At 32.2% G+C, this 18433-nt stretch overlaps 3 protein-coding genes across 3 annotated transcripts; all 3 read left to right on the plus strand.

Annotated features, from left to right (window-relative positions):
* The first annotated feature begins 766 nt into the window (after window positions 1-766).
* On the plus strand, window positions 767-2929 carry LOC132188236 (CASP-like protein 4D1). Its single transcript, XM_059602649.1, has 3 exons — window positions 767-1025; window positions 1617-1746; window positions 2629-2929. The coding sequence occupies exons 1-3, from the start codon at window positions 889-891 to the stop codon at window positions 2830-2832; spliced, it is 471 nt and encodes a 156-aa protein (XP_059458632.1). The 5' UTR covers window positions 767-888; the 3' UTR covers window positions 2833-2929.
* A 7952-nt stretch (window positions 2930-10881) lies between these two features.
* On the plus strand, window positions 10882-12844 carry LOC132188093 (CASP-like protein 4D1). The gene is made up of 3 exons (XM_059602504.1): window positions 10882-11042; window positions 11611-11740; window positions 12581-12844. The coding sequence occupies exons 1-3, from the start codon at window positions 10882-10884 to the stop codon at window positions 12842-12844; spliced, it is 555 nt and encodes a 184-aa protein (XP_059458487.1).
* Window positions 12845-14825: 1981 nt separating this feature from the next.
* Window positions 14826-15842, plus strand: LOC132188650 (CASP-like protein 4D1). Its single transcript, XM_059603168.1, has 3 exons — window positions 14826-15021; window positions 15151-15286; window positions 15451-15842. Exons 1-3 carry the CDS (start codon window positions 14858-14860, stop codon window positions 15652-15654), a joined length of 504 nt encoding a protein of 167 aa, XP_059459151.1. The 5' UTR covers window positions 14826-14857; the 3' UTR covers window positions 15655-15842.
* Window positions 15843-18433: the final 2591 nt, after the last annotated feature.

Consider the following 18433-nt stretch of genomic DNA (forward strand, 5'->3'; position numbering starts at 1 on the left):
TTAGTTTATTATTATTATTTTTTTTTATAATTGTAGGAGATAAATGTGTGTTAAAAAAAACGAAATGTCAAAAGGAATTAATTAAGAAAAAATTGCTATGAAAGTGAAATTTTTTCAATAAAGTAAAATGTTTGTTAAGGGTCACTGGGTCAGGATGGGAAATTGGCCCCGCCCCTCCCCTTACGGCAGGGACCACAGAAACGAGATTCTCGTTCGTAGCTTTAAAACTTTATTAATGAACTTGACCCAAACATTGCATTATTTGCCTTAAACTTCCACATCTTTGTGGAAGATGGGGAGCCGTAGGACCAAATGATGGGGCACTGGAAGACTCGCTTTTGTTCATTCATTTTCGGTCAATTGGAATCCTTTTGTTTCTGTCCGACCAATTTCCACAACGATAATCTTTTATGTTTTCGCAAGATATTGATGCTATTGAAAGAGAAAGTAATGCTATAAAGAGAATTATAATTCTTGTGACTTTTAAGATTACTATTAAATTTAAAATTATTATTATTTGTTCCTTATATATATATATTCTAATTTATACATTATTTTTCTTCAAATTGATTACTTTTTGTTCTTTATATATATATAACGGGAGAGAATTCAGTTAATTGTATATTATAAATATTTTTGTCTTCTTATTTTTTGAAAGAAACAAAAATATCCGTACAATATAATTAATCGGATATTATCCACGAGAAAAAGATCCTAATTCCATAGAGGTAGACGTAGACGGAGGGCCAGCTTTTGTCTAAGAAAAAAGTTGTCCTTTTCTATATGTTTCTGTAGAGGCCTGTCCAGATTGATTGTCGTCCCAACCTCTCGACTGTAATATAAATATGGCAGCATACATGTTTTAGAGTTTATAACAAGTTGAAGAAGATGGCGTTTTGGGTTTCTTCTTCTAAGGTCACGCTTTTCCTGAGGGGGCTTTCTGTACTTTTCCTAATAGCATCAACCATACTCATTATTACGGACGATAAAGGCAACTTCCGCTATAAGGATGTCTCTAGCTACAAGTAAGTAGTTCTTTCTTTACTCAAGAGTAAGGCTCACAATTTTTGATTTACGAATCTAATATAAGGATTAGCATTAAAGAGTCTAATCCGTTCAATTAAATTGATCGGGTTAGGATTGACTTGTATAATTTTATACTTATGCGTCGATATAATCTGAACTCGACACGTGACATAATGGCTGAATTTTTTTTTACATAATTTGGAAACTCAACACGAACCCAATACAAAATTATAGGGTTATGGTTGATGAGTTTGATCCGTTTAATTACATAACTCTGGTTAAGGTTGACCTATATATATATAGTCTTATACCCATATCTTGACACGACCCGAACTCGACATACAAAAACGAAATGTTACCCTCTTACTCATGAATATGCGTTTTCTTATACTTGTTTATTTTCAATGCGAAAATTTTAATTTTATTTAGTATTCACACACATGTTTCATGTATAATTACCCACTGATATCTTTCTCTTCGTCGAGGGAGGCCCTTGTAAGTTGTAATATTGGTAATACTATATCTTTCTTTTTCTATTATTTTCTCTTTGTTTTACTATTTAATTCACGTTAAACTTTTATAAACTGCAGATACGTGGTTGGTACTGGTGTCATTGGCATTGCATATAACTTCTTGCAAATAATTTCATTTGCAATCTTCCGGATGTTGATGAACAACGATAGCGACGTATACCGCCTAATTGAATTTTATGGTGATAAGGTACAACCACCCCATTGCTTTAGTTGATCTAAATTATCCTTATCCTGGCACTAATTTGATCTATATTCAATACTTTGAAGCTCATTTTGTGCTTAATACCTATTTATATTTTCAACTAAATACTAATTTTATTCTCTAAAAAATGCATGAAGTTCTAATTTAGTCCTTTTTTTTTTTTTTTTTTTTTAAGGGTTCTAATTTAGTCCTTGAAGCTTAAAAAATTGTATTAAATATTCAACATTTAAAAAGTAGCCGTTTAGATCCTTTTGTCAATTAAGTTTTTCCAAGGCTTACATATGCATTGTTATATATGCACGATTTCAGAGGAACATGAGGCCATAATGTTGTGACCTAAGAGAGACCTATTTCACCCTTATTCTTTCAATTCCTTACCTCTCTTAGAGTTTCTTTAAACCACACAAATTCTAAAAAAAACAACCCTTCAAGCCACGGAAGTTACAAGTTGTAAAGGAGATTGAATAGAAGATTGCCACAATTCTGGAGCTACTACGGTAGAAGAAAAACATGTCGTTTGTTTTGTATACGTTAGATTTTTATTGCAAATGTTTTTTAAGTATAAACTGATTGTATGTTTAATCTTCTATAGTGAATTGGTTTTCTAGGTTTGACTGTCCCTAAGTGATATTATTTTTGAAAAATTCTTCAAAAGGTTTTTACTTCGTAACAAAGATAGTTGTTTGATCTTTTTACTGTTTTATTTAATTTTGGTGATGTTGTGTGCGGTTGCCATATTTTTATTGATTGAGATTATTGAAAAACACCTATTTATATATTGTCATTTGTGATCAAAATTATTATGTCCAAAATAACCTTTTGGTTCCATGTTAATTGCAGAGTTTGACCTTATAATTTGTTTTGCAGGCTGTATCATATATTTTAGCCACAGGGGCAGCTGCAGGATTTGGCGCTACCAAAGACTTGAAGAAACTTCAATTTTTAAATGCTGATGGCAAGAGCGGATTTTTCAATATTGGATATGCATCAGCTCTCCTTCTCTTCCTCGCATTCTTGTGCACTGCAATCTTGTCTATTTTGTCTTCCTATGCACTTCCAAAGAAAGTTTAGCTGTTAAGGACCAACAAATGCTTCTTTTTCAATATTGGATGCCATTGATCACAAGTCAGCGGTTAACTAATTAAAGGGGAAACTTCACTTGCTCTCTTGAATTGTTACTCATTTTGTAATGTCTCCCTAAAGTTCAAAACTTCTCGATTTAGTATATCAAACTTTTAATTTTTTTCAATGTCCCCCATCCGCCCTTTTTTTTTTTGAAACTTTTGGCAAAGATTGAGGCAAGGGTATTTTTGCAAATACTATTAAATTCGAACCAACGCCTTAACACTACAAAAAATCAATTTTTTGCTGACACAAGTTTCTTGACGGGGCATTTTTTATGTGTTTCAGGCGTTAAAATTATGGGTGTCATAAATGGAAAATTTCTGACGTGTTGGATTTAACACATCAGAATTTTCTGACGTGTGAAAAATGGCCCGTCAGATAAAATTTCTGACGAGTCAATTTATGACACGTCAAAAAGTTTTTTGACGTGTTAGAAAGAAACACGTCAGAAAATTTTCTGATGACACGTCCAAAATTTTTTGATGTGTGGGAAATATACATGTTAGAAAATTTTGTCATGTCAGAGATCATGACATGTCAGGAATTTCTGACGTGTCATAACACGACATGTCAGAAAATTTGGTGATTTTCAAAATTTTTTTTCCCTCCTCTATATACTTTTTGAATTTTTTCAGGACTGTACCCGAATTTTGGATTACAATTAATCTGATATACAATTTATCCATCCTTCCATGCAAATAATATACAATTTTTTCATCAATCCATGCAAATAACATAAGTCATATCCATTAACATCAATCACAGACTATCCACCAAAACTAGCTTCAAGACACAAAAAATGACATATATACCAACACAAAATCACAGACTATCCACAAATAACATAATATACACTAATTTAACTATTTCTGTTATCATCAAGAAAACTACTACAAATACAATTACATTAAAAAAATAACTTATGTACAACAATTGTGAATGGCCAACCAGACGTTCAATGCTGATCATTGACATCGATAGCATCCTCTCCATGATGTCCATTACCTACAAATGATAAAACAAACAATCACTAAACAATATTCACCAAACAAATGAAATCCACTAGCTGCAAATGATAATACAAACAATCATTGAGCAACGTCACTATGTAAAGTGAAAGAAAAATGCGCGAATATTCACCCAACTCAGTTGTTGATTCTTCCACAGTAAATTATATAACAAAAATAGGTAAAACGTTGAAGTTAGTAGAAAATTCATTTAAAAAAAAAAAAAAAAACTAAGTCAACAAATATATATATTATATGCATGGTCACAAAGCAATCAATGCTTTTGTTAAATTTATAGACATGAGAAGATCATGAGCTTCGTGTTTGCCATGGCAATTATGTGAGACATGAGAACTTTCTCTTTTTTCCATTGCAATTATAGAGCTTCCATGCCTTTTTAATGTTGGGGGTTCAATAGAAGAGATGATAAACAAAAAGGAAAACCTCCAACACACCTGCGAAAGTGAAAGCTTCATCCCTCTCTAGAATTGAGTGTTAGGTAGCTGCAATCCTATAAGAGTGATTTCATATAATTAACTACTAATTTCCAATTATCTAAAACACCCTTCCTTTCTCTATTTTATCTAAAAATATATTTTCAAAAACACCATATATAGTACTCTCTAAATATTTCTATACTCTATTAAATCATCTTTTTAATAATCTATTATGTAATTTCATATATGTGGACAATATATGTACTCCTTCTCAATGAGATTGATTTAACATGTAAAGTTAGAAACAAAAGCACAAGCAAGAATATGTATGGAAGAGGAACCACAAACCCCATTTTTGTTTTAATGACCAGATATTTAGCTTAGATTTATTAATTATATAGACTACGCATCTATTTTTTACGAAATATTGCAAGGCTAACTTCCATTTAAATGTTTAACTAATTAAGTCTTGAATTGGTTATTCACAACTACATGTACTGTTAAGTTAAACTAATATAGATTACAAAACAAGTTTTCTTTTCATATGATAATTAGAAGGTTAATTAGACTCTTTAGATCTTAGAAGCACACACTTGAATTGCATCTATTCATGGCAAGAGGGGCTAAAGAAAATTTATAACTAATGTCAGATCGATTTGTACCGTGATACAATTCATTTTTCTTAAGAGATTGTCTCTAACTTAATTTATGATTTTATAACTTATTATGCTATAACAACATACTTTTACAGCCCCATTCATTTTATTTCAAAAAATTTGCCAATGGCCTTCCATCTTATAAGATAAATAAAATAGATACATACATACTTTTAAATTTTTGATTGACCGATTCAATGTTCAAAGCATATAGATGTAAAACCCTGGGGGGGGTAGTTTTTTACTTAAGGTTAAGTGTCAAATTCCTACATACATGTCAAGTACAACCGTGCCCAATCTATGGCTCGTTGTGCATTACTCCCCTCAAGATAGGATTGTCAAACATACAAAGCTACTCAACCTAGGTACTTTTACCCCCAGGCTATATCCATTTATATTTAGAGTTACAAAATTAAGTTTCTGAACAACTGTTCTTGATGATATTGATTTGCATGTATTGCTTTGTGCCATGCATTTATATCCATTTATATGCCCATAAATAACTCTAAATAATTATCTCAACCAACACTATTTCATACCATACCAAATTAAAGCCAACAATTTTAAATATAAACATAATGCATGTAGCATTTTGATGGAGATTCCAGTAATATTTTAACTTGTTGAGGAGATTAACACATAGGAGTTTATATATATTCAAATCATATTATATTAACTACTAAAAATTATGATATTCATCTAGTGTAGACTTGATCGTTTCATACTCTCACACAATCACGTATATTAGATTCTTAATATTCTACAAGGACCATAGTGGTCCATCTCAATAAATATTGACGTGTCACATACAACATGTCAAAAAAAAATTTGTTGACGTGCCACTTTTGGCACGTCAACATTTACTGACGTGGCAAAACTTGGATACTGTTTACCGAGTCAAAAGATGGCCAGTTTGTTGTAGTGTAATCTTTTCAATTTTTTTTTTAATTCTTTTTTTTTTCCTAAAACAAATTGGGGTATTTTGAGAATTTTAACACCCCTCAATTAGAAGTTAACGGAAAATACTAACGGATGAGTCACATTGAAAACAATTGAAAGATGAATGCACTAAATTTAGAGAAATTGAACTTTAGGGTTAAGTGAAGTTTTTTCTTAATTAAATTATAAGATTGCTTACTTATTAACTTTATTAATTATGAATTGTAATATCAGTTTGTAAAAAGGTTTGTAGTAAAAGTCATAGTATCCATTGCAATATTCTTTTAATTTTTTTTTTGTTTGTCCTGATTCTGGGGCTTATTAGGTACTTTACCATAAGTGAGCATGGCTTAGATAAAAGATGCTAATATTTGATAAAAAATAAATTAATTAAATATCTATATGCATACAATTTCTATGCTTTTTCCTTTTTCTGTTATACATGTGCCCCACAATTTTTCGGTCAATGACTCGGTCCTTACATTAAGCCGCCATAACAAAGTAAACCCTCCATTATATAGAGCACTTGAGAGGCTCATTGACTGGTTGCCGACGAAGCTATAGTCAATGGTGGCGCAGCTTCTCACTGAAGAAAACACATAATGAAATGAAAAATAAAGAAAATATTTTAAACTTTAAATTTAATTATTGTTAATATAGTGATAAAAAAAGGCAGAAGGTTAGTTAGAGAAGTGATCACTATCCGATGATGACAGCGAAACCATCTCCAATACTTAAGCCGGCCAATAGGCCAGTAGAGAAAGGGCAAGTGATCAAAAATAGGTAAAGGGTTTGATTAAAGGAAGTTCATTTTCCATATCAATTACTATCTCATTAGACTTACACATCATCATTTTCCATTAGTCAAATTGATAAAAGACTATTACGAGCTTTTAAATGTTTTAAGAACTTTATTATAACTCTCTAATGTTAATTAGAGACCAAAGTAAATTCATGGACTTTCAAGAACTAAAATAAGTGTTTGTCTTTCTTTTTTCTTTTTTCTTTTTTGTTTTTTTTTTAAAAAATTAAAGAATGGTGTTATATATTTCAACTTTCAAAGAAATTACTAGACTGCTTAATTGGTCATTAAAAACGGAATTTGCTGAATAAAAGAATTACAGAAAGGTGGCGTGGGGGCTTTGGCAAAAACATCCGAGCAAATCGAAGCATGGAATTGTTTCCTAATGAACTTGAAAACACAAGCAAAGCAAAGCAAAGGTTGTCTATAAGTACAGATTGATATTGTCCGAATTACTACCAGTAAAAAGACTTCCTCTGACATTAACGGCAAACAGCTCCCTTTGGCCCTAAGACTTTCACTAGCTACAGGTTTGTTATGATATTACGTTAAATAACGATGAACAAGCATTTTCATACATGTTTCATGTATAATTACCCAATGATAACTTTCTTTTTGTAAGTTGTAATATTAGTAACCCTAAATCTTTCTTTTTGAATTATTTCTCTTTTGTTTTTACTATTTACTTCACGTAAAAGTTTTATAAACTGCAGATACATGTTTGGTACAAGCGTCATTGGGGGTGGATATAACCTCTTGCAAATAATTTCATTTTTAATCTTCGGGATCTTGATGAACAACGATAGCAACCTATTTGGCCTACTTGAATTTTATGGTGACACCAATCACATTATGTTATTTTAATTAAATGGTTCAGACTCGTCAACTCTAAGTGTTTAATTAAAATTAAAATTAAAGCTTTTATTTTATTTTATTTTGCTGGTTGTATCATAACTTTTAGCCGAGCTGCAGGCGACCAGAGATTTGAAGAAATACCTGGGAGAAACATATAACATCACTGGTTTTTTTAGATATGGGATATGCATCAGCTATCCTCCTCTTCCTTGCATTCTTGTGCACTTCAATCTTTTCAATTCTATCTTCCTATGCATTTTTAAGGAAAGTTCACCTGTTAGGATCACACCCCAATTATCCCAATTAAGGGACTAATTAAGATGTATTTTTGGCTTCCGAGGGGCGAGGAGGTGATGACGTTCGAGAAGGATATTCATTTTTAGTTTCCTCCATTAAAATTGATACACAAATTCTACACATTTTTCAATTTTTATTTTTTTAAATTAGCTTCTAAAATGACATGTCACAATCTCACGAGATAATGAGATATTTTTTAATTATTTCCATGAAAATTACGATTTCTAAGAATTGTGAGATAAAAGGTCCATCTACCACTAATGGGCTAAGCAAGGAGCAAATTCTCAACGAGTAAAAAAGCAACTTGAAAAAATCTTGGGTCTCTTTTACTTGTTGGGCCCAACTAACCTGGGCCGCAGCATCTGTTCAATTAACCCCTGTGCATATGGATTTTTCTCTTTTGTCGGTTCCGGCCTGATAAAATGACATTTATTTATATTTAATTCTCATATGCATTTTAAATAGGAATAAAAATTTAATCAGACACAATAGCAGTAATAAGAATGTTACTGCCTCTATGTTTTATTGAGATCACGCACACGTGGACTTATGTCTTTCTTTGTTAGGAGTTGGGTGTGTATATATAAGATTTGTATATATATATATATATATATATATATATATATATAAACATCTTGCATTGATTAATTAATGAATATTTATGCATAGAGAAAAAATTGGAAATTTGGACTCCCAACCTACAAGGCAACAGCACATAATTTGGGGTGATCGAGGAACATGTATAGCTGATGATCGGATATTCTTCGACAATTGTATTTAATATTTGCTAATAAAAAAAAAGGCCGACTGAGATTTCATCATGCAATTGGCTGGATTGCAATGCAATCAGGTAAGTAATTGAGAGAGGACTCTATCATGTCTGAACAAATTTTAAGTTATTCAAGCACGTGTTTAAACAAGTAAATTTCATTTTGAGGACTCACAAAATGAGAGTCAAATAAGCTGTTGTAACCGATCTCGGTGAAGAAATTTGTGGGCCTAACTCATCTCATAAAACCGGTTAAATAAGAGATTGTTATGCATTCCTTATAAATATGCCAAAGATCTTGTCTACAGGCAATGTATAATCATTTCTCAACACCCTCCCTCACGTGCAGGCCAGTATTTTTTCTAATTCTTGTCATGAGATAAGTAGTGTGAGTCTCATTCATCCTGTGGTAGGCTTTGATACCATGAAGAAATTCGTGGATCTAATTAATCTCATAAAACCGGTTCAATAAGAGAGTTGCTCATTCCTTATAAACATGCCCAAGATCTTGTCTACAGGCAATGTAAGATCATTCATCAACACTCAGTCCATAAAAAGTATCTAACTATTCTCGAATACTTTTTGCTCATATTACCTCCATATTTATTTTGTTTGGAAACTAACTCTCAATGAACAAGTTTAATTCAAACCTATATGACTCACCTACCATGGATGCGTTCTATATTTTTTATGGTGACAAGGTCCGTACGCCATCATCTTATTTGTTTAGGTAAGTAATATTTGAAATAGTGATTTAGTGAATACCGGCATGTATGTTGTTCATGCACGCCGATGTTATAATATTATAAAATATAATTAAAATAATATTTGAACAGCAAATATATATATATATATATATATATATATATATATATAGATTATAACACCGGTGTGTACACTGTTCATGCATGTCGGTATTCACTAAATCACTACTCAATATTTGATTAATAGAGAAAAAGATAATAATATTTGTTTGTTAATTTTTATATTAATTTCCATTCACTTCATTTTTTGTCATGGCGGCGTTGCATTTTTCTTTTTGGAGCTAATGGTGTTGTGCTTAATACAGTAGTGTACTAGTGTTAGGACTTAGGGTTGCAGGAAAATTTTCAATTCCATCTATCTGTTAAGCTAATCACATCATATTCTTAAGGCATATGATTCTCGAATGAAATTTTAAAAATACATTTCATAAATGTTCGGTTAAAAATGCACGTTATTCTAAGAACGTAACATATTCAATTTAAAAGAAAAATTTATTTTTCAACTTTCCCGTATGCCAATTAAAAACAATGGCATGAGTGGAAATCCTTCCAAGAGTCTTGGCAGAATAATTTGGGCATAGCATTTTTCTTTAGGGGCTAGCCAGATAAATGATAAAAAAACCAAATTCAAGAAATTCAATAGCAATTTAAAAAAGTAAGTCAATTAAAAAGACAAAAAAAACAAAAAAAAAAACTGTAATATTTCTTCTAGCATTACTCAAGATTTTGAAGTCAATCAGAGTCATGACTTTCCCGACCAAAGCCATGCATTTACCCTTCAAGATAAGATCGATAAATGGAGAAGGATTCTTTCCATTTGATAGAGCATTGTAGACCACGAAACTTTTGGCTCAAGTTGAGAGCATGCAAGCTGGCGCACGTTGGGGCTTTGGAAAATCACATCCGATCGAGCAAAGACAATGAATTATTTTTAACGTTAATATAGAGGGCCAGCTTTTGTCTACCAAAAAAATTGTCCTTTTCTATATGTGTCTGTAGAGGCCTGTCCAGATCTGATTGTGGTCCAACCTTTGGACTGGAATATAAGAATAGTGATTTACTGAAACTGGCGTGCATTAACAGTGTGGATAACGGTGTTATAATATTATAAAATATTATTAAAATAATATTTAAACAGTAAAAAAAATAAAATAAAATAATATTATAATAACGGCGTGCATGAACAGTATGCACGCCGGTGTTATAATATTATAAATATTATTAAAATAATATTTAAACAATAAATAAAATAAAATAAAATAATATTATAACACTGGCGTGCATGAACAATATGCATGCTTATGTTATAATATTATAAAATATTATTAAAATAATATTTAAACAATAAAAAAATAATATTATAATACCGGCGTGCACAATGTTCATGCACGCCGGTATCCATTAAATCACTACTCGGAATATAAATATGGCTGCATACATGTTTTAGGGTTTATAACAAGTTGGAGATTATGGCGTTTCGGGATTCGCCTTCTAAGGTCATTCTTTCCCTGAGGGGGCTTTCTGTACTTTTCCTAATAGCATCAACCATACTCCTTATTATGGATAAGTCGTCCGGTTCTAACAAAAAAGGCAACTACCGCATCCGCTATAAGGATTTCTCTAGCTACAAGTAAGTAGTTCTTTCGTTACTCAAGAGTAAGGCTCACAATTTTTGACATACAAATCTAATATAAGGATTAGAGTTAAAGAGTCTAAACTGTTTAATTAAATTGATCGGGTTAGGATTGACTTATATAATCTTATACTTATACATCAATACGATCTGAACTCGACACGTGACATATAATGGCCGAATTTTTTTTACATAATTTGTAAACTCAACACAAATCCAATACAAAATTACAGGGTTATGGTTGATGGATTTAATCTGTTTAATTAAATGAATTGGATTAAGGTTGACCTATATAGTTTTATACCCATATCTTGACACGCGAACATGAATTGCCACTCTCTTACTCATTGATAGGCGTTTTCTTATATTTGTTTATTTTTCAATGATTTTTAATTTTATTTAGTATTCACACACACATGTTTCATGTATAATTACCCACTGATATCTTTCTCTTCGTCGAGGGAGACCCTTGTAAGTTGTAATATTGGTAATACTATATCTTTCTTTTTCTTTATTTTCTCTTTGTTTTACTATTTAATTCACGTTAAACTTTTATAAACTGCAGATACATGGTTGGTACTGGTGTCATTGGCATTGCATATAACTTCTTGCAAATAATTTCATTTGCAATCTTCCGGATGTTGATGAACAACGATAGCGACGTATACCGCCTAATTGAATTTTATGGTGACAAGGTACAACCATCCCATTACTTTAGTTGATCTAAATTATCCTTATCCTGGCACGAATTTGATCTATATTCCATACTTTGAAGCTCATTTTGTGCTTAATACCTAATTATATTTTCAACTAAATACTTATTTTATTCTCTAAAAAATGCATGAAGTTTTAATTTAGTCCTTTTTTTTTTGGGGTTCTAATTTGGTCCTTGAAACTTAAAAAAAAATTGTATCAAATATTCAACATTTAAAAAGTAGCCGTTTAGATCCTTTTGTCAATTAAGTTTTAAACTTAAGGCATATATATGCATTGTTATATATATGCACGATTTTCAGAGGAACATGAGGCCATTATTTTGTGACCTAAGAGAGACCTATTTCACCCTTATATATACTTTCAATTCCTTACCTCTTTTAGAGTTTCTTTAAACCACTCAAATTCTAAAATAGAAACCTTCAAGCCACCGAAAGTTACAGGTTGTAAAGGAGATTGAATAGAAGATTGGCCACAATTCTGGAGCTACTGTGGTAGATGAAAAACATGTCATTTGTTTTGTATAAATCAGATTTTTACTTCAACAGTTTTGTAAGTATAAACTGATTGTATGTTTAATCTTCCATGGTGAATTATTTTTCTAGGTTTGGCTGTCGACCCTAAGTGATATTATTTTTGAAAAGTTCTTCAAAAAGTTTTTACTTCGTAACAAAGATAGTTGTTTAATGATATTTTTACTGTTTTATTTAAATAAAACACCTATTTATATATTGTCATTTGTGATAAAAATTATTATGTCCAAAATAACCTTTTGGGTTCCATGTTAATTGCAGAGTTTGACCTTATAATTGGTTTTGCAGGCTGTATCATACATTTTAGCCACAGGGGCAGCTGCAGGATTTGGCGCTACCATAGATTTGAAGAAAGTACTTCAAAATGCTGATGTACCACTTGACTTGAGCGGATTTTTCAATATTGGATATGCATCAACTCTCCTTCTCTTCCTCGCATTCTTGTGCACTGCAATCTTGTCTATTTTGTCTTCCTATGCACTCCCAAAGAAAGAAAGTTTAGCTGTTAATAAAGGACCAGCAAATGCTTCTTTTTCAATATTGGGTGCCTAAAATGTATGATTGATCACAAGTCGCCGGTTAACTAATTAAAGGGAAAACTTTACTTACTCTTTTGAATTGTCACCCATTTTGCAATGTTTCCCTAAAGTTCAAAACCTCTCGATTTATCGTATCAAACTTTTAATTTTTTTCAGTGTCCACCATCCGCCCGTCTTTTTTCTTCTTTTTTTTTTTTTGAAACTTTTTGCAAAGATTGAGGCATGGGTACTTTTGCAAATACTATTAAATTCGAACCAATACCTTAATCTTTTCAATTTTTTTTTTTTTTTTTTTGTTTTTTTCTTCCCTAAAACAAATGGGGGTATTTTGAGAGTTTTAACACCCCTCAATTAGGAGTTAATGGAAAGTACTAACGGATGAATCACATTGAAAACAATTGAAAGATGGATACACTAAATTGAGGGAAATTGAACTTTAATTAGAGTTAAGTGAAATTTTTCCTTAATTAAATTATAAGATTGTTTACTTATTAACTTTATTAATTATGAACTGTAATATGAGCTTGTAAAATGGTTTGTAGTAAAAGTCATAGTATCCATTGCAATATTCTTTTAATTTTTTTTTTTTTTTGGTTTGTCTTGATTCTAGGGCTTAATTATTAGGTACTTTACCATAAGTGAACATGGCTTAGATAAAAGATGCTAATATTTGATAAAAAAAAATAAAAAATAAATTAAATATCTTTATGCATACAATTTCTATGCTTTTTTCCTTTTTCTGTTATACATGTGCCCCACAATTTTTCGGTCAATGACTCGGTACTTACATTAAGTCGCCATAACAAAGTAAACCCTCCATTTATACAGGGCACTTGAGAGGCTCATTGACTACTGGTTGCCGACGAGGCTATAGTCAATGGTGGCGCAGCTTCTCATTGAAGAAAACACATAATGAAATGAAAAATAAAGAAAATAAAGATAATAATTTAAATTTTAAATTTAATTATTGTTAATATAGTGATAAAAAAGGTAGAAGGTTAATTAGAGCATGAGTGATCACTATTTGATGATGACAGCGAACCATCTCCAATACTTAAGCCAGTCAATAGGTAGAGAAAGGGCAAGTGATCAAAAATAGGTAAAGGGTTTGATTAAAGGAAGTTCATTTTCCATATCAATTACTATCTCATTAGAATTACACATCATCATTTTTCCATTAGTCAAATTGATAAAAGACTATTACGAGCTTTTAAATGTTTTAAGAACTTTATTATAACTCTCTAATGTTAATTAGAGATCAAATTAAATTCATGGACTTTCAAGAACTAAAATAAGTGTTTGTCTTTCTTTTTTCTTTTTTAATTTTTTTAATTTTTATTTTTTTAAAAAAGAAAATTAAAGAATGGTGTTATATATTTCAACTTTCAAAGAAATTACTAGAATATTTTTTTGTCAAGTTGCTCTCATAATAATTATGACTTGACTTACATATCACCAAGCGTTGCCCCCTAAGCACGAATGGCTTAGACTAATTATAGGCAAGTAGGAATGAAATTGAATGAATTATTTTATAGTTTAAATTTAGTTTAATTACATTTAATGGGTATATAATGTCATATAAAAAACATTCTACTTGTTAGCTGTTTCAGTTAACGAAAAATTGTAGCAGTAGGATCGGAGGCCAGATGATTAAAATGTGCTATTAGATTAGACACTTTAAGGATGACATTGCAAAAGTCAAGGCAATTCAAAAGATTAAGCCAAGTTTTCAAAAAAAAAAAAAAAAAAAAGGATCATTAAGACACGTTCGCGTAAGACTAATTTCGGGGTCAATGGTTTTTGAGTCAATGATCTCGGCACGTACGTTAAGCTAGCTGCCATAACAAAGTAAACCCTCCATGTGGAAGCACATAATTGGAGCTTGTTGACCTTGGGATGCTGCTTGGTAATGAGGCTGATCCAAGTCAATGGTGGCCGAGCCTCTCACTTGGTTATAAATTGAGAGCATGCAATTCTGCCAATCCACAGCATAAGGCATTGCAGTTTTAGTGTATTTTGGTCGACAATGGCATCCCCAGCTGCTTCTCGGGTTGCCATTTTCATATTGAGAGTCCTTACTTTTATTCTCCTATTGATATCTCTCATTGTCCTCACCACCAGTGCAACAACAGGAGAAGTTGGCATTGATCAAACGATCAGAATACACTTCAACGATATCAATGCCTACAGGTGATCAGAATACTCATGCTCATGGAGTTTTTTTTTTTCTTTCTCTTTCTCTTTCTCTTTCCATACGATTATAATATTATGATAATTAACAAAGACCCTTTTGTTCTCTCTTTCTCTTTATAATTGCAGGTATATGCTTGCTGCGATTGTCATCGGATTCGCATACAGCCTCTTGCAACTTGCATTCTCAACTTGTCATCTTATTTCGGGAAATCGCTTAATAAGTGGGGATGGAGGCATTCTGGTTGACTTCTACTCTGAAAAGGTATATATAATAATTATAAAATATACTCTCTCTTTTGTAGGTAAGTGATGATAGTTTCAACATTTTCTTTTCTTTTGGATAAAAAAAGAAATCAGTGTAAATTTTGAATGAAAAGATGAGAAGATAGAGGCTGACCCGAAATGTTGTGTTATATATATATATAGGTTATATCGTACCTATTAGCCACAGGTGCTGCTGCAGGATTTGGAGTTACAAAAGATATGAAGGATTACTTTGAAGCAAATAACTGGTTTTTTGGGACGTTTTACGAAAAGGTGTATGCATCAGCTAGCATGCTTTTCCTCGCCTTCGTGTGCTCAGCTGTCTTATCAGTTCTCTATTCCTATCAACTTCCAAAGAAAGTTTGATTGTTGAGGCAAGGAAAATCTACCCCTGCGCCTCGTTGTTTGATTATTTTCTCTCTCTCTCTCTCTCTCTCTCTCTCAATAGTTTTAAAGTATGCATATTTATATTCTCCTTCAGTGGGCATCGATGTAGCTCTACTAGAGCAAACTCCCACTGATCACAAATAATAAATTACTAATTGAAATGTGTACTTCTCTCTTGGATGTGAAATTTCGAGTTGTTATCTGTTGATTAATTAACTATACATGCATGTTGTCATGCAAGTTGGCAAGTTGCACGTTTTGTTTTCATCGAGAATTAAGCTAATCACTAGCTCCCCTGCCTTCTACTACCTTCACGTCCCTTTTTTTTTGGCTTCAAATCCCACCAATTTGCTGTTCGAAATTACTAGTAAATGTGAGATGTCACTTATGAGGTCTATTTGTCTAAACATGCGGGTAAGTTGTTCAAGACCTAAAAAATCTTTCAAATTTACTATTTAAATTGCTAACAATCAAACATCAAATTGGCATCGGGCATAACCATTAAACACAGTAGGGTCACTGGCTCAGAATGTTCTTTACTTGGGCTTGACATAAATAAGAAATGATTAAAATGTTCATCGGGATGTAAGATTGATAAGGAAATTCTAAATACTCACATGACAATTACAGTGCTACATATTTTATGCCTCTTTTAGACAAAGCGGCACTTAATTTAACAAATTAAGAACAACTGCGAACAAATAATAATATATGTAAAGTGTAAATCTCTCCTCAATTAAAAACGCATAACACAAACTTTCCATCCCGTCATTAAATAAATCATCATGAAGTGAACGCGTCAACAAAACTATAAACCGCGGAAATTGGATCCCCACTACTGATGACTGAAATAATGAGATTGATATTCATTTAATCATTACTTTAATACCCCTTACGCGTAGGCTCAAACTAATGAAATATTTAATTTTAATGGGGTTATTTGACGGAATTAAGGTTCGATCCTAAGACCTTTAGCTTTAATACCATGTTAAATTATCAGTTGTCTCATAAATTTAAGCTGATAAGAAGATGTAAATTTAATCACTTAATTATTATTTTAACAATGTGCATATCCTGGTTTGAGTTTGTTTTGTTGTGTTGTGAGGTGGGTGTTGGGGATTATAATTTTGTGTCTGAAACTGAAGAGAAGATGGATCCCTTAGAGTTTTTAGTTTGTAGAGGATCTTCTGTTGGCATTTGAATTGGTGGATGGAATTTTTTTGTTGCTGGCCGAAATTAGAGAAGTTCAAACAAAACAGAGATGAGAAAGAACTGAGAAACAGAGGAAAAAAAAAAGGGAGAGAAGAGAGGGAAGAAAAGGAAAGAAGAAGAAGAGGAAGAGAAAAAGAAAGAAAATGGGAAGAAGAAAAGAAAGAAATGGAGAGGTGTAGAGAACCGAGAGGAAAAGTAATAAAAAGGTGACTTCAAATATGTCGTAAAAGTTGGAGATGCGGTGTACCATATGGTGGTTGTCTTCAAAGAAAAACTTATACCCAGTACAGGTACGATAATGATTTTATATAGAATTTATGGTGGACATGTGGAATAATGATTTGATATCAGGGGAATTATAAGGAGGTATCTGTATTTTTCCCCATTGGGATGCTCTATATATATATATATTGGGCTATTTTTCTCTTTCAACAAACATTTGCTACATAGTATCTTGAAAGTTTTTTTTATTCTTTTTTTCTCTCATTTCTCTTTCCCTCTTTCTCTCTTTTTCCATCATTTTCCCTCATAGTAGTAAGATAAAAAAACAAGAAAAACAACATTGAGAGTTGAATGTTTAGAGATTATAGTAAAAAAATTATAATTAAAATACCAATTAAAAATTAATAGTTTTGCATATACTGATGACTCATAATACAAGGAGGGCGAATTAGAGTGTTTTCCAAAAAAGAAAAGAGAATGGGAGATTACCAAAAACAGAGTTAGCCGAGTTCCTGGCGACCTGGTTCTTGGGGTGATCAAACGCTCATTGCGAGTGAAGGCAACATGAGACGGAGTCGTCCTGTTGCCCTGATCGTTCACTATGATCTCTACTCGACCATCCTTCCATGGTGCCGTCGTCCCCGGATCAATTCCTATTGCTGGGCACTCTCCTAATTCTCCGGCCTTTCTAAATGAAGTAGACGAATGAAGACTCTGAGTCTTTTGTGCTCTTTATTGTGGTGTTATAAAATATTCATTCATCAAAGAAAGAAGGAAGACTTTTGAGTCAACGGCACCGATTCACCGAACGATTCAAGATGCATGGTCCTGAGCGAATCAGACGATGGCGAATCAATTCGCACCCTCTTCCCCATCGATGACCCGCCCGAGAAAAGTCCTAAACTCCAGCTCACAGACGTCCACCTCAACTCAGGTGGTACAAATTCTCTCATCCCCACAACCACAACTCCTATCACCGGCCACATGTGAGGGTTATTTATTTATTTTATATTTTATATTTTATTTTATTTTAAGTGGGGGAAGGAAAAAAAGAAAATTGCAAGAAATTAAAAAATAAAGACGACAGAGCCTTTAGAAGAACAGTCAAGAATAAATCAAATGAATGATCCGACTTATCAAGCGAATATAAAAGGCCAATAAAGGCTATAATAAATGACAAGATTCCCTAAACGGAACAAAATCCATTAGGGTTACCATCACGATCATCCGTGGTTGGTAGAAGACCATGTGAGGGGGTCTTTATTTGTCTTTCATGGGTTGTTTCCCAAAAAAAAAAACTCTTATACTATTTATCTCAAATCCA

Source organism: Corylus avellana, chromosome ca7, assembly GCF_901000735.1.
Source record: "Corylus avellana chromosome ca7, CavTom2PMs-1.0".
Classification (NCBI taxonomy): domain Eukaryota; kingdom Viridiplantae; phylum Streptophyta; class Magnoliopsida; order Fagales; family Betulaceae; genus Corylus; species Corylus avellana.